This window comes from Stegastes partitus, unplaced genomic scaffold, assembly GCF_000690725.1.
Source record: "Stegastes partitus isolate 25-593 unplaced genomic scaffold, Stegastes_partitus-1.0.2 Scaffold228, whole genome shotgun sequence".
In the NCBI taxonomy this organism is placed as follows: domain Eukaryota; kingdom Metazoa; phylum Chordata; class Actinopteri; family Pomacentridae; genus Stegastes; species Stegastes partitus.
In genome coordinates this window covers 151,451-168,056 of record NW_007577959.1, presented here as the reverse complement: position 1 = coordinate 168,056, position 16,606 = coordinate 151,451, and the positions used below count along the sequence as shown (strand labels likewise).

The 16,606-nt window shown below is 38.0% G+C and overlaps 1 protein-coding gene across 2 annotated transcripts in view; it reads left to right on the top strand.

Annotated features, from left to right (window-relative positions):
* The first annotated feature begins 1,308 nt into the window (after nt 1-1,308).
* Nucleotides 1,309-16,606, top strand: part of cyfip1 (cytoplasmic FMR1 interacting protein 1) — a 38,662-nt gene continuing 23,364 nt past the window's right edge. The window contains exons 1-9 of one of the 2 annotated variants that reach the window (XM_008281261.1): nt 1,309-1,531; nt 10,584-10,701; nt 12,030-12,119; nt 12,665-12,742; nt 13,600-13,701; nt 13,788-13,969; nt 15,019-15,115; nt 15,498-15,626; nt 15,733-15,837. In XM_008281261.1, the coding sequence (XP_008279483.1) occupies nt 10,585-10,701; nt 12,030-12,119; nt 12,665-12,742; nt 13,600-13,701; nt 13,788-13,969; nt 15,019-15,115; nt 15,498-15,626; nt 15,733-15,837 (900 nt within the window). In that variant the 5' untranslated portion in view covers nt 1,309-1,531; nt 10,584. Of the gene's footprint in view, nt 1,532-10,580; nt 10,702-12,029; nt 12,120-12,664; nt 12,743-13,599; nt 13,702-13,787; nt 13,970-15,018; nt 15,116-15,497; nt 15,627-15,732; nt 15,838-16,606 lie in introns of both variants that reach the window. The other variant, XM_008281260.1, reaches the window with a different exon arrangement.

The following is a 16,606-nucleotide window of genomic DNA, read 5'->3' as shown; positions in this document are numbered from 1 at the left end:
CAAACTGTAAAACTGCCTGGTTTATACCAAACTAATGAATGCAAGTACATGTACACAACCTGGAATGTATTAATGTCAAACATCTGATAAGACTCAGATTAGACTTATCCTATTAGCCTTATTTGCAGTAGGAGTTCAGTAATTGGGGCAAAGAGGCTCAGTGGTAAATGCCGTAGCCACGCAGGCAACAAGAATGAGCCTGGGTCATTGAATACCTGGTATCTGAGTTGTGGAGATTCTCAGCTTTTCTCTTATTGCATGAAGACTGAGTGTAAATGTGTCTATCTGGGTATATTTACAAGGTTTTAGCATACCTTTCTCTCTTTGTTGATATTCTCTCACCCTCCATGACACTGAATAGAAGAAGTACTGTGAGGCATTAATTAATGCACCAAAAAAGTTTAAGAAGAGGTCTTGCTGTTCTTATACATGACTAGTGATCTGACTGAGCTCTGGGATCTTCCCCTACAACATTTTGAGTGTAAAACCTTTATTTTCTGCATTCTGGTGACTTTTTATGCACCAGTTTTTGCCTTTTTTAGATTAATTATGGGTGGACACTACATTCAGGCACTAGATGAGCATAATGCCATAAACGAAAATATTGGCATTTATTGTTAGAAATATTGTGACATTATACAGTTTTAGTTAAAAAAATAATTTAAAAAAAAGTCAGTTGTGTTGGATAGATTTGTTAATATAGAAATATATGATCAGTGCAACATTACATGTTTGCTATCTGGTGTTGTGAAGAAACTATATATATATATAGTAACATACAAATTTAGTTTAAAAAAAGTAAATTGGTCAGTTGTGGTGGATAAATTTGTTAAAGTAGAAACCTTTAATATCAACATTTAAAATGACATTTTTGCTATCTGGTTTTGTGGACATTTAAAAAACATTGTGACATACAATCATTATTATTATTATTATTATTATTATTATTTTTAAAGTCAATTTGTCAGTTGTAGTGGATACCGTTGTGTAAGCAGAGTATCTGCTTTAGTATCTGAATGTAAAATTACATTTCACATTTAGATGATTATTGATTTATTATAATTTTTAAAAATCTTGTCTTGTGACATTATGCATCCCCACCATTATACAAGACCACTTTTTAGTTGTTGCTTCAGTCAAGATTTCCTAACCCCCTGCCCCATGCTGAGTGCAGTAGTGTCGGGCACTAATCGGCCTCCATACCCGCCGGCAGGTTACATTCCTCCGCCCGCACCTTCTCCGCCCGCCGTCCGGCCCTAGTGGAGGAGACTGAGTACCGCAGCTCGCAGCGCAGTTTCCTGCCGAGTTTCCCTGTTTGAGGGACAGGAACTCCCTACTCTGCTGCTCTCCCCCGCCCATGATAATAACACCGACCGAGGGAAGATTCCTCCGGCCGACGACAGGGAAAAAAAGACTCGGATTTGAAGGCGTCCCAAACCCGGGACTTGTTGGGTCGCAACATTCCGGCTGCATGGCGCTGTAGGGCGGCTATAAACGCACAAGTTGTCCTGCTATAACCGACCAACTCCGGGTGAGTGGAAATGATTGATCGCGAAGTTGCTCTCGGAGTGTGTGTGTGTGTGTTTCCAAAAGTCGGATTGGAAAAAGAAAGTTGTACTGCATGGTTTCAGGTGTATCCTTTTTAAAACTTTTAGGCGCCTCGTTTAAGTTAAAATCAAACTTTATTTCAAACACACTTTAGAATAATTAGCTTGAAGAGTTTGAACGGCTTGTTGCACCGCAAAGCTGTTTTCCTGGATCACAGGCCCGAGCTGTGACTAATCTCAGGCCACGGAGCAGGGATACAGCCATTACCACGGTGGGAGGCAGGACTTTTTTACTTCATAAAAACGATTTTATCCAACATTTCCTGCTCTAACCTCAATTCCCAATTAGTTTTTGAACAAGTTAGCACCTGGAGCTGAGAGTTATGTGTCCGCCAGGTGTGGTAGCAGCAGTAGGACTGAAGTTAGCCACTTCGAAAAAGTCAAAGTTGTTTACTAGCAAACAAGCTAACTACATTTCAACTTAAATAAGTTTAATATTAACTTATTTTTCGCGTTATTCCTTTATTTGTCTCCTCTGCTTGTTCCTTTGGGAATTACTGTAGCAGTCAGGATAGCTGTTGCGTTCAAGGACCCGACTGTACTCCCAACTGTCCTGGTGTTGCATTCACTGTCCAGTCGTTCGCTGTATATATAAACACAGACAATCTTTTCAAACAGTAGAATGAAAAATATTTACCTTGCACGAACATTTAGTGATGGTTTCGTCACTCCTCTACATCTTTTACAATTTTCTGACTTTATTATGTGGTTCAAACATCTGATTAGAGATTTTTTTTAAAGAAAGAAATATTCAAAATTCTCTGATTACAGTTTCTTAAATTTGAATGTTTTCTGGTTTTATTACTCTTCTGACATAGTAATCTGAACATTTTGGGGGTTGTGGGCAAAACAAGGCATTTGAGGATGTTATCGTCGGCTCTGGGAAACACTGATGTATACCTTTCAACAACTAATTTATTTATTTGAAATTTTTTTCAGAGAACATTTTGTAAAGATTCCTTGATTGCAGCTTCTTAAATGTCTGTATTTTCTGGCTTTGTTACTCCCCTGTGACAGTAATCTGAATGTTTTGGGCTTGTGGACTAAATATGACATTGGAGAATGTCATCTGACTTCAGGAACCACTAATCAACATTTGTCACCATCTTCCAATATTTTTGACACCAAACAACTGATAGATTAACCAGCCTGAGTACTTCATAAGAAAAAAAAAAGTTAGAATGTTGGTTGGCTTGTTGGATGGTATGGTATTTTTAAGGCTCCCTTTAATGCAATTGCATAAAAGCATTTTTTTTTCTCGCAGAATCCAAAAATGCTTTGAAGGTCTACTGAATGTTTTTAGGTGGGAACTACTGTGGCAGTCAGGATAACTGTTGCATTTAAGGACCTGACTGTACTCCCAACTGTCCTGGTGTTGCATTTACTGCCCAGCCATTCACTGTAAATACCAATACAGGCCGGCTTTTCAAACAATAGAAAATGTGTATGCTACATAAGTATTTGATGATGGCTTCCTTGCTGTTCTATGGCACCAAGTTGCAAGTCCTTGAAATGCATAATCAGAGTATTTTAAACTGATTAATCACCTTTTAAACAATACAAGTGAGGTCCTAATTTAGGAGGCTGATACATTTACTATTGTTTGTTGCTTTATTGGAGCACAATAATGTTTAAATGACCGAGGTCTGGTCGAGGGCTGCAATGACAAATTGAGTAGTTGTTAACCATTAATTTAATCTTCAGTTAACTTAATAGATTGATTGATTTGAGTAATTTTTGAAGAGAAAAATGTCTAAATCCTTCGAATCCTGCTTCTTAAATTTGAAGTGTTCTGGTTTCTTTACTTGTCTATGATGGTATTCTGAATATATTTTGGGTTATGGATTAAACAAGACATTTGAAGTTGTCTCAGGGCTTTGGGAAACACAGATTTACATTTTTCACCATTTTCTGACATTTTATAGCTCGAACAACTGATTGATGAACCAAGAAAATAATCGACACTTTACTCTACCTTTGTAGTCATTGTTAGTTGCTGCTGTAGTCGAGAGCAAGTCAGCAACAAATGGAAATGTGGGTGTGTTCTAAAATGGGGATTTTTGCTTCAGTGCATTTTGTTTATTGCTTTTAGTTATCTTTTATCACAGTTAGCTTGTAAGATACAACAAGAGGAAGGAAGGAAGGAAGAAAGGCAGGAAGACATGATGAGGCATGATCTTACTGCAGGTAAAACCGCATCTGTAGTAGTTTTGGTGAAAGCGGTAGAGTTATTTTTCTCTGTGGTGCAGTTGGTCTTGAAGACGTGCTGTAAACCCAGATGAGAATAACATACCTCAAGTGGCACCAATAAAGCCACTGAAACTGTGTGGGTTTCTGTTTTTCCACATATTGTTCTGTGTTGATGATTTATTAAACATTTAAGCTTGAGAATGTTGACTTGTTAAGCAGCTTTAGAGGGCTAAACTGTATTTCTCCAGCTTTTGTTTTTTTGTTAAGATTAACAGGACTTTATGCTAAAACAGCATTTACAGTTGGAGGTTTCCTTTAAATATAAGAGTCTAAAGACAACAGGTTGCCTGAATGGAGTGGAAGTCATGGTAAAACTTTACATGACCGGTAGACCAAGCACATGTGTTTGGGTTCAAGATAATACTGTATATGTAATATGGTGACGTATACACCACTGAGCAGTCAGGAAGCAGGGTAATGTAGAGAGAACAGGGTTTTTTTCGTGGCTCAGAATGGGCTTTTCGGGAGTGACTGCATGACAGTTGGATTAGTTCATATACAGTGAAATGAATGAGTCTGTGTTTAACTATTTGACAGAAATCTATGTCTTTCCTGCTATTTTTGACCATTTAATAACCAAATATGTCTACTATGTTTGTATAATGGAAACCTCCCTTAACAAAACTGCTCAATAACAAATTTACATTTAAAAAAAAAATTCTAATTCTTATCATTTTGGCACAGGCTAGAACCTCTTCAGATGGTGCCAACTGGTGATCACTGATGTTTTTGGAGGTGAAATCACTCGTTTGCACTGATGGAGATTGTTTTTGCATTGATAAGCGGTAACTGTGGTTTGATATCCTGTGAAGTAGGTGTTGAAACAGAACGTTTTCACACCTCCATCTACAGAAATGTCTGTAACTTCCTTCAAACTGGCATTGTTCGATGCATTTAGCTGGTGAAGTCACAAGAGGGTTTACATTGCAACTGTTTTGTTTTCTGGTTGCCATGTTTATGTGGATGTTGTGACGATACAGATTCTTGCAGTTGCATCTGTTTCTCGCTTGTGAGGAGTACAATATATGTGACTTTCTTCTCGTCTTCCCTTGTGGCAGGATCTGTAAGAGTGTGATTTGCTGGTTTGTGTTTCTAGCTAAAGTGTCAAACGTTCAATCTTTTCATCAGCAGCTGCATTTGATCTTCGCAAGTCTTACTCTCCCACACATTGATGTTTCCCGTTTTTAAGAATAATGATGCATGATTGCTGTTTGCATACAGTAACTACCTTAAAAGGTCACTTTACATAAATGATCAAAAAAAGAACATATTTTCACATACACTCAGGGGTATCCAGCCAAGCATAGTGTCAGCTTGACTAGAGGTTTTAGGATATCTGTCTCTAACATCCACTCCACTACAATGTCACAAGCTGAATGTCTGAAGCATTTCTCTGTTACTTGCAGCTGTTTGACCATTTATGCTTTAATCTAAACTGTTTGTTCATTACATTTGATAGTTTTTTTTTTCAGCAATTGCAACAATTTAGCACTCATTTTAGCTAACTATTTCAACTTCTCATCCATTACTTTTAGCTAACTTTTACTGCCGTGTCAATTATTTTTATGCGATTTTGACGATTGCGATTTTTAGCTAGCTATTGCAACAGTTTCTCTGTAACGTTTAGCTAACAGTTCAGATCAGTTCAATTCAGTTCCTTTGTCTTTGCTAACTTGGCTAACTATTTCAACAGTTTGTTGATTATTTGATTTGATTTATTTTAACCATTCAGCCATATTATTGAAGATTTCCTACTATTTGAACAGTTTATCTATTACTTTAAGCAAATTATATTCGCTATTTGTGAGTTTTTTCTATTGTTTCACGTATTGCCGCCTTTAATACAAGTTGGCTAACTCTTCTCGTTGTTTTTAAATTAGTTTTCGGTATATGTTGCAACTATCTATTAATTTACGATGATATACAACTACAGCTGTTTATTTAGCACTTTTAGCTAAATATTTCAATAGTTTGTCCTTAAGTTTTGATAAGTTTAGATAGTGTTTGTAGGGGCTATTTTGTGTATTTGAGTGTAGTCTCTTGTATTGTTCAGCTGTTTTACTCCTATGTCTTACTTCTTTACACTTTCTTATTATTTTATTGTGAGTGCTTTATATTATCCAGTAAAAATGATTGTATTATTTCTAGAGAGGCTAAAAGTCTGAAGTGAACGCTCACTCTTATCATCAGTACAGTTGCCTGGTGGTTACCTTGTGCTTACCTCTTGCTTGGCACCCTGAGGTTACCTATTTGAGGCCAGTCTAAGCTCCTTACTGTGTCATTACACAGTGTATCCTGCAAACACATGGCGTGCAGCTTCAGCAGTCGGTGTGATGGCCTACAACCTGGCACACTAAATTAACACTTAAGAGAAGAAAGCTCTAGATGCTGTAACAGGAACTGTGCACTAAAGCAAAAGCAGCCAAGGTTCCTTTTTTTATTATAGGACACAGTTTCTCTTCAGAGTTAAAGTTGACCAATAGGCTCAAAAATAGTTGCACTTTCTGCTGAGTTCTTTTTTTCCCCAAATGAACAGATTCTAACCATAAAAGCATTTGTTAAGCTGTGTGTTTTTATTTTTTATTTTTTTTTAATTCTATAGTTTACTTTCAGCTTGTTGGACATCAGTTCGGCCTCTCTTGAAGTCGACCGAGCGTCACATGCTCTCAGTGTCTGTGGTTTACAGTTCCCTTTTTCATCAGGTTTTGATGACGGATCTGTAGTCTGTGATACTGCTTAGCTAACGGTTTGCAGTTCAGTTCTCAGTTTGACACAAATCATTAATGAGTAATGTTTGGAACTGTGCTTTACATATCTCTTCCCATCTGACTTCCTTCTCTACTCAAACTATATTTTGCAACTTACCACACCTATTTATACTCCCTGACTCTACACTTGAACAACAATTGTTGTTGTACTGTAAACCTCCAGATGCAGCATAAAAATATTCAGCTACTAAATAATAGGGCTGCAAGTAATGATTATTTTCATTGTCAATTAAATTGTCGGTTATTTTCTCAATTAATTGTTTATGTCTTTAACTGTCTTGTTTTGTCCACAATTCAAAAATATTTAGTTTACTGTCATAGAAAAGGAAAGAAACTTGAATTTTCCATTTTTTAATTTTAAGAAATAAAGATGATCCAAAATAGTTCTGAACTGTACTCATCACTTGTCATATTGCTTATAGAGCAGAGTGTAGGTAGCTGCTTTATGCATCTAAAGGGCTACAATTTCTACACTTTTCACCAATTATAATCACCATTCTTTCAATATAATCAAATATTATCTGTTGGTCACTGTGCTATTTCAAGTAGTTGTGCTGCAATACAACAATAGTTTATTTGTCCTGTGACAGAACTTTTTTTACTACAGCTTCTCTAGTGCAAAGAAGCCTTATAGGTACCAGTCCAACTAACGAGCTAACCAACATTTTTGCTTATGCATTAGATGAGCAGCTGTCTTCGTAATCTGATGCCACTGATAGTAGCCACAGTGCACATCCCCTGTAGAAATCTTTGGAATGCAGGCCTTGGCTTGCATTAGGTTATCTACATCTTTGGTATGTGTTTCATGATAAATGAAAGAAACATTTCTGAAATTAGAAAAACAAAGTCATGCCTGCTTCAATTATCCCTGTGGTGCAACAGCATCTCTAAGTCAGTTTGTTTGTTTTTAAGCCTTCATTATAGTTGAATAATGACATGAATTACTCAGCTCCACTGGATGGCAACATTTGAGTATCTCTAAGCCAAGATTAAATGGTGATCCTTTTCTTAGCATTCAATAACCACATATCCAATGAGTCAGAGGGGTGGGACACTGACTCTGTGTTTGCCATGACAGTTTTCAAACCGAAATGGCAACTGACAGTTTTTGAGAACACAATAGATTAAATTTGAGCATGTAGAAAATACTAAGGAACATAAAACAAGAGCAACAAGTATAATGAATAAAGAACATGTACAAATTCTCAATTACCAAAATAAATAGATATTTGCTTTGATAAATAGTACATGTCTGAAAAGGAAAAGGAGGAAGTAGACACTTATGCTGAACACAGTGGCAGTGTTCTAAATCACCCACTTTTTCTTTTTGTCCTAAGTATCGCTTCCCTCACAAAGTGTGTTCCACATGCACTGCACATAGTCCCAGTTGTGTGCATCCTGCAATGTCATGCAGCATGCATACAACAGGGACAGACTACTTCATCATAAGGTTATGCCTAAAGCGTAGACCGTCGCAGTCTGTAATGGGAAATGAGCCATCATCTGTCTGCGCACTCTTGGCTACTCAGGTTTGTTTGCTCTCAGTCAAGACACTGTGACATATGTGCAGTAGGTGTGCAGAGGATTGTGGGACAGAATGGCCAGAAAAGCACGCTGGCTTGAATACAGTAAATCCTATGAGATGTAGTAGGACATCCTGGTATTTATGGCATGCAACCGAGGCGATTTCACAAGACTAAGGTCAAACTGAGCAGATCCCCCCCATCATTGAGCGTTTTAGAAGGACAGACAAAGATGTACAAAAATATTAGCTGTAAAATTCAACATCGTATTTTAATTGTATGGATCTTCTGCTGTTTGTACTTCCATGTGCAGAGCAGTAGGTCAGTGACCCCATCTGACCCTGATCCTGCACACGCAGTGACCGCCAGGCTTTTGTGTTACTGGTTTGTTGCTGTGGATTGTTTGACTCACTGTCAGTTCTGATTGCGATAGGTTTTTTGATTGTTGGGTCAGGGTCACTGATGGCCAACAGTCAGCAGCAGAGTGAGAATGCAAACCAAAGCATGCCATAACACTTACTAATGCAGTACGGATTTATTTGCATTTAACATGCACATTAGTAAGGATGAGTACAGTATACTGTACTACAGTATATATCTGCTATTTTTTTTTAGTTATTTTTTTGGCCTTTCGTGCCTTTATTTGATAGTATAGTGAAGAGGGGGACAGGAAGGTGGGGGTGAAGAATGGGGGAAGGACCTGCAGCAAAGTGTCATGAGCCGGATTCGAACTCACTACCACTACGTCAGGGATTTTAGCCCCTGTACATGGGACGCCAGCTCAACCAAGTGAGCTATCGCGGCGCCCCGTATCTGCTAAATTTAAAAGAAATAATTTGTGTTACAGTGATTCCCTGAAATGTATTAATACATCGAATAAAAAGCAGTAGAAAATTACCATGCTGTTGCAACAATGTTCTATTGTTAGGGATTTCCTTAAAGAGTGTTGCAATGGCTCTTTAGCTTCACACACAAACAGCACAGTCATTCCACTTCTGAAACAGCCACAAATTACCACTAATTTACGTCAACTTCAGTACCTGAAGTTTTTTGTTCCCACGTTTCTATACATGAACTAAGTGTGAAAAAGTATACCCAGGTACGTTGCTGTGAATACACATCTATGACCAGACGGATGGGGTGTGTGAAAGAAAAAGTGTGGCCAGATAAATGATGAGCAAATGCCAGCTAGATCTGTTGTCAGCACTGCAGAGGTCATGATTCAGCACTGACCTTGTTGGTTGATACTGAGGCTGTTTAGACAGGAAGCATTGTGCAGTCTGATGTTTACACAAAGGGGAACCTGAGCAAACTGTGAATCTACTTTAGAGGAATTGTTGAGAGTGTGCAGCTGCAGCAGCAGTAATATTTTAAAAGAAGACACTAACGTTGCCTGTCTTGAGAAGGGATTTCCACAGCTTAGGCAAATGATCAGCAAAGGCCTGATCACCTCCGGTCACAAGGAGAGATGTAGAAACACTCCTGCTAGAGGATCTCACACAGCAATCAGTCTCATAAGCAGCTAAAGATCATATATGTAAGTTGGCGCTTTGCTGTAAAAGTAAAAGCTCAAAATCAATTCAGAAAGTAACTATGGGCAGCAAGAATTTGACTAATGTGTTCACTTCTACTGGAACAGGTGAAAAGCTGAGCAGTAGCATTTTGGATTAATTGTAGCCTGTGAATGTTTTCCTTAATGATACTGGAGTGAAGTACATTACAGTAATCAAGTCTGGAGGTGATGAACGCATGAACTGACCTTTTCAAAGTCTGAAAATGAAAGAAAGGATCTGCCTAAGCTGAACAGACCGTCCTCAGCTATGCTGCTGCCTACAGGCTGAGCAGCTACAAGTTTGCACAGAACACTCAAGTCTTCTCTAAATACAATCGTCAGTGTCTTGTGTTCTCAAACAAAAAATGTGTAAGTGACTTGAGGGATGTGATTGTTGGTTAGTCCACCACTATGGTGCAGACTGACATATCACAGTGACCATTGTGCAGACATCGTGATGATTCTGGTTATCCTCTGAAGTTTCCATTTGCAGCACCATAAGGTTAACATTTGTAGTTTGAAGTGAAATGTCTTGACAATAGAGAGTTGTAATAACTTTGTTAACCTACTTATATTTTGATCTTTGGTATAAGACTAAATATGTGCAGATCTGACGACATTCCTCTCTTCCTCTGCATTACTTTTTTATGTTATGCGAATGAACAAATGTTAGCATGCTAGCGTGCTAAGACGTTGATGATATAAACTTTACATATTTGTAACAACAGCATGTTAACTGCTGGAATGTCTCTATATAATTAGTCAAGATTGATTGTTGCTATTCAGTTTGTGTTCATACTTTAATTTTATATCAGCATCAGTATGAGTCCTGTGTTTCTGGACAGGAGTTGTAAACACAATCCTTTTCTGGCCTTTTCAGCAGCATGACGTCCACAGTGACTTTAGAGGATGCTCTCTCCAACGTGGACCTGCTGGAGGAGCTGCCGCTCCCGGACCAGCAGCCATGCATCGAGCCCCTCCCCTCCTCGGTCATGTATCAGGTCAGTGCTGACGGCTGTGTTTGACTTCTGTCTTATCTGTGCACAGTGATACACACTTCCTCTGCTACTTCAGATACAGCTGTTTTTGATTTTTGACGGCAGATTCAAGAGCAGAAATATGCAGTAAATGGTATTGTTTGTACACATTTACAACCAAAAGCAAATAAGGTTTTATTGAAAAGAGAAAATGATGGGGGCGTTGTCGACTTTCCAGAAATGTATTTTACAAACTACGAAGTGATTTACTGTGAAGACACCACTCTACACACTGCTGTCTGCTCAGCTGTGATAAATATTCTCATACGCTACATGTGCTGCAGGCAGTGCTAACAGTGCTTCGCTGGACAAACTATGTAACAACACATTTGTAGATTGCATTCTTCTGTGCATTGTGTTCTATAAAAAAGGAATGTTTTCATATCAGACATTATATATGCCAATACAGTACTGGCCAACAATATTCAGGGCTCCAGACTACCTTTTCACCGGTAGCACTGGTGCAACCAACTTTCATTTGGTCGCACCTCCCACCTTGTCACAGGCAGCACAACATGTTTTCTTATTGATAGACACTACAATTTACTGATGTTCTCTAAATGCCCCACATTGCAGGCTGCAGTGTGCGACCAAAAATGACTTTAAAAAGAGTAAACTAGGGCCTTCTAATCTCAGATTTTTCCGAGATGAAACCAAGTGATTTTTTTTTTTTTTTTTTTTTACATGTGCTTTTTTTTGTGAGCGGAAAAAAACACAAGAAGACTGCATTTTTAAGTGTAAATACAGCAGTACACCAAAGTTATTAGAATACTGCTTTCCACCACTGTGGTTATCACAGCAGCTTCCTGTGCCGGTTACAGCAACACCAGTACATGTTAATGATCATCATGCACTCGTACCAATGCAACCGCTTGAAATTTTAACCCGCACACTCCCAAAAAAAAAAGGTTGCAAATACTACCATTTGGTCGCAGTCTGGAGCCTTGATATTGGATCTGTTGAGCACTAACAGTATATCCTTTTAAGACAAAAGATCCTGTATATATATATACACATACCTTCACCCACCTTTGCAGGAACAAGAGAATCAGAAACAGAAAGATAACAAACACAATAATTTTCATTATCTACCATAGCATTGTACAGTGTGTTTTTTAATTAAATAACATTTATCATTAGTATTCATATTAATGTTATTAAGAGTGCATTTACATGCGCAGGTTAACTAATGACAGCACATGAATCCACCTTTCTGGCCAACTGTTAAACAACAGTTTTGAACTACATTTCACTGTAAAATTTGTTTTTGTTTTGTTTCCATCTTCCCACAGCCCAACTTTAACACCAACTTTGAGGACCGGAATGCATTTGTCACTGGCATCGCCAGATACATCGAGCAGGCCACCGTCCACTCAAGCATGGTACAGTCCCATCTCTGGGAAATCACTCATTAGCGCTTCATTCTGAGTGTCAGTTCTGTCTGTCTCAACTCTGTATTGATGTGCTGGGAAAAATTAATTCACCAGAATGGGGTCAAAGGCTTGTTGGAAACAGAATCTGGTTAGAGGCTCGCCTCTCCCACCACAACATTTGGTATTGTCTAGCAGGCGACTCATAGGATCCAAGACCTGAAGCAAATTGCTCCGGGACAAACGGGTGCTTTGGACCAGTTCCTAAGGCGAATAGTGGGGCTTTGTGTCTAATTAGTGAGGGGTAATTGTTTGGGGTCTGAATCAAACAGCACTTTGTATGGAGGCAGGGCAGGATGAAAGCAGTGATGTACTTCTGTGCCACCCACTGGGAGTAAATGACTTACAAAAGAGACAATGGAGCATCCATGTTTTAATCCTCATGTGTGCCATTTAATTTTTGATTCAGTTTCAAAAATATGTGCTATTGTGGAATCATTTTTTCATAGATGATTTGCTGACCTTTAATCTCTAATGTGACTTATTTGTTAAACTAGAATGACATGCTGGAGGAGGGGCAGGAGTACGCCATCATGCTCTACACCTGGAGGAGCTGCTCACGTGCAATACCACAGGTACACACTGCATTTCTGCTCATGTTGCAACTCCTTGTGTTGTTGTAAACAAGTCGATTTTAATCAGGAAGCTATGTATTGAATCTACACATCTGTAATTCGTTTACCAAGTTTGTATTGATTTTTTTCCCCCAAACTTGCTCAGTTCCCTTTTTAATTCTTCACCTTTGTTTTGACTTTGATTTGATTTATTTTTTAAAATTTTCATGCTTTGCACTCCTTGCACACCAAAAAAGTGACATTTGTTGTTTCAGGCTTTTCTAAACTAAGGATTTGTTGCTTTTTATTGCCCTGCGATGGTAAAGAATTATTTTTAAGTTTTGACTGTTGGCATTTCATTTTGGCTTTGGAAAATCTTGACAGCACATCTTCCTAAAACATGCTATGTAATGACAGAACTATTACTTCAGAGAAGGGCCATGCAGACAAATAGATGATAGTGCAATTGTTAGATTCTGCCCTAATGTTACCAGGGTTTTTCCTGCATAGAGACACTTGTAGCACCTCTTAAACCAAACAGGGCCAAACGGAAATTGACGGCACACAACGAAAAGAATTGATAAATAAACATTATGATGAGTTTTGCTAATTCGAGTTACATTTACTCAAGTATAAGCAGCATTTTTTTGAGTCAAATGGTCATAAATGGCAAGAAAATACTCCTTTATCTTTACTGTATGTAGGCCGATCTTGTTTACTCTCAAGTGTAATCATCCCACACTGGCTGTTCTGAGCCAGGAAATACCCTGATGATATCTTATTCAACAAAAGCTGCCGTATCTTTAATCAATTCTAGATTTCACTTTGCCCCCACCCTAAACAATTTTTTGTGTGTTTTCGTTTTCCTTCTCTCTCAGGTGAAATGCAACGAGCAACCAAACAGGGTGGAGATCTATGAGAAGACAGTGGAGGTCCTGGAGCCTGAAGTCACCAAACTGATGAATTTCATGTACTTCCAGGTATTGTCGTGTTTTTAATCAGCAGAGGCTCTTACTGATCATCCACTATCAAAACCTAACTCGTAAGCTTCTTTGTTCTCATGCAGCGCACAGCAATCGACCGTTTCTGCGGGGAGGTCCGACGTCTTTGTCACACCGAGCGCAGAAAGGACTTTGTCTCCGAGGCGTATCTGCTAACCCTCGGAAAGTTCATCAACATGTTCGCTGTGCTGGACGAGCTGAAGAACATGAAGTGCAGTGTCAAGAATGACCACTCTGCGTACAAACGGTACACAGAAGCTTTTAGAGTAAAGTATTTACATTTACACAGCTGCTTACCATTATGGACACTAGGGGGCAGCATCAGTCAGCACACCTAAGAACCTATTTGTCTCTTTAAATTTTTGTGTGTATGTCTACAGAGGAGAATACTGAATATTTATACAGGATGGATAGAGGAGATTGTCCAGGAAATAGGAAGAATATTGATTGGACTACTTAAATGTCAGTAATCAAAGAAGATATGGATAGCACAACATAAGTATTGCAAATGAATTGATTTTGTAACTCCCATTGTTACATTTTGTTTTCCTTAATTTCATGCTGTAAGTGTTGGAAGTACACGTTTTTTTTTTTAATTAACTGCACGCTACAGCTTAAACCTTGTCTTTTTAGCCTTTATTTGTTCATATTTTGCTATCCTGGCACTGTTACAAATATGTGGCAACAGCTATTAGCAATTCCTGTGTGCAATGTCCTGTGGAGGTACAGGTAACCCTGGAATACTTTGATACTAGTAGTGTAGAAGACCATAACTGACCTGCAATCTGTATGGATGCCTTCGTACAGTTTGGCCTGCATGTGAACAGCAAATTATTTGCAACGTTTAACCATCATAGTGTGAAATGCAATTTACTGCTACAGTTACTTTATGAAGGAACTAGAAAGGCACTCGACCATACGATTATAAAAAAACATACTTCCACCTCTGCAGGGAATAATTCCCTAGATCTCAGAGTAACAGTGACATGACACAAAGCAATCGTGGGCAAAAGAGGAGATCTCTTGATGATTCCTCAGCAAGTTCTATAGATGTAAGGAGCTCCTTTTTCTCGCATTTCTCGGATTCTAGACAATAATATCTCTGGCAAGAGTAGGTTACATTAAATCCAAAAATATGTGTATCGTGCTTGTGCATTTAGATTTCATTGTGTTTAGACTCAGAAAGCCAAATTGCAGCTTATACCTCTGAAACTGACAGACTGGTAGAATAAAGCTGCTTAATGTTTGCTTTAATGTTGTTTCTTCACTAAACCACTATTTGTTTCCTCTGCTCAGAGCTGCTCAGTTTCTCAGAAAGATGTCTGAACCTTCATCCATTCAGGAGTCTCAGAATCTTTCTATGTTCCTGGCAAACCACAACAAAATCACTCAGGTTAGTCTGAAGTGCATCACACTGTATAAACATTCTTAAACTTAAATATTTTTGTGTGTACAAGTATTTCTGCAAAAATACAAAGCATTATTGTCTTGATATCCAAGACAACAATCATTATTATGTATGCTATGTTAATTCATTAGAAAACATCACAGTTTATAACCTTGATGGGAATTACACCAACATTTTTTTTACACCAATTGTTCCACTTTTCATGCTATTTTCATGATGTAATAAGCGAAGAGTTAAATCTTAAAAGACTATGCCAAAATAATGTCAGGAAAATGTTAAAGAATATTGAAATGAGATTGAAATGAAACAAAGGCTTTTTAAACTCTACTATATTATGATTTATTTTTCAATCATCTGTTCTTGACAGTCATTGCAGCAGCAGCTGGAGGTGATAAACGGATACGAAGAGCTGCTGGCTGACATCGTCAACCTGTGTGTCGATTACTATGAGAACAAATTGTACCTGACTCCCAGCGAGAAACACATGCTGCTCAAAGTAAGTAAAGCTGTGCACCTGCGGCTCCATTCATTCTAAACAATGTACTGGAGCATTGTTGGCAGTAATGGACATCTTTTGTGTAACTGCTGCTCCTCTTCTTCAGGTAATGGGTTTTGGCTTGTACCTTATGGATGGAAACAGCAGCAACATCTACAAACTTGACGCCAAGAAGAGAATTAACCTGACCAAGATTGACAAGTTTTTTAAGGTATGGAGGGCTGTAAATTACACCAACTTTTAAATACATTACAATATAGTTTCTTGACTCACCCTGAAACTTTCATGATTTTTGTTGAATGAAGGGAAGATGGAAAAGAAGCAATATAAAGAAAGAAACAGCAAAGGCAGCAAAATGCAGCTTGTTAGGGGAATTTTATACCAACAGTCCTACACTAAAAGTCCACCTTTCCAAAGTGTGATTAGCTGTGTTAAAGTGAACATTATTACTCGTGAGAATTTAATTGTTGATGACATTAATTGTAACTAATTGTAACCAATCCTTAAAGACAATTGCAACTCGTCAAAATTAAATTATGGGTATGTCAATATGTTTGTATGTATTTTGACAAAATCTAATTTAAATGATCTGTAAATAGGTTTGAATTGACATTAGAGAAAATGTTTCTTAGGAAATCATGAAAATGCCAGTCACACTTTTCTTAAGTCAAAAGAATCCAGGGATTATAAAATGGAGAAAAGCAGCACATGCTCAGATTGGAGATGTGGAATCAAGGGAATGTTTGCTGTTTTTGCTTAGAAATGATTTAAACAATGATTTAACTGTGTGTTAACTAATCGATTAATGATTTTAGTTCTCATTAAAATTGAATCTCATTGCTGTGAATCAGACTTTTAGGAAACCCTGCAGAGTCTCTTTTTGAAATGATATAGAAAATTTGTTCAAAAGAAAATGAACTGCGTTTGCATGTCATAATTAAATTCTTAAACAATTAATTAAATTCTTCTACAATGAGTTG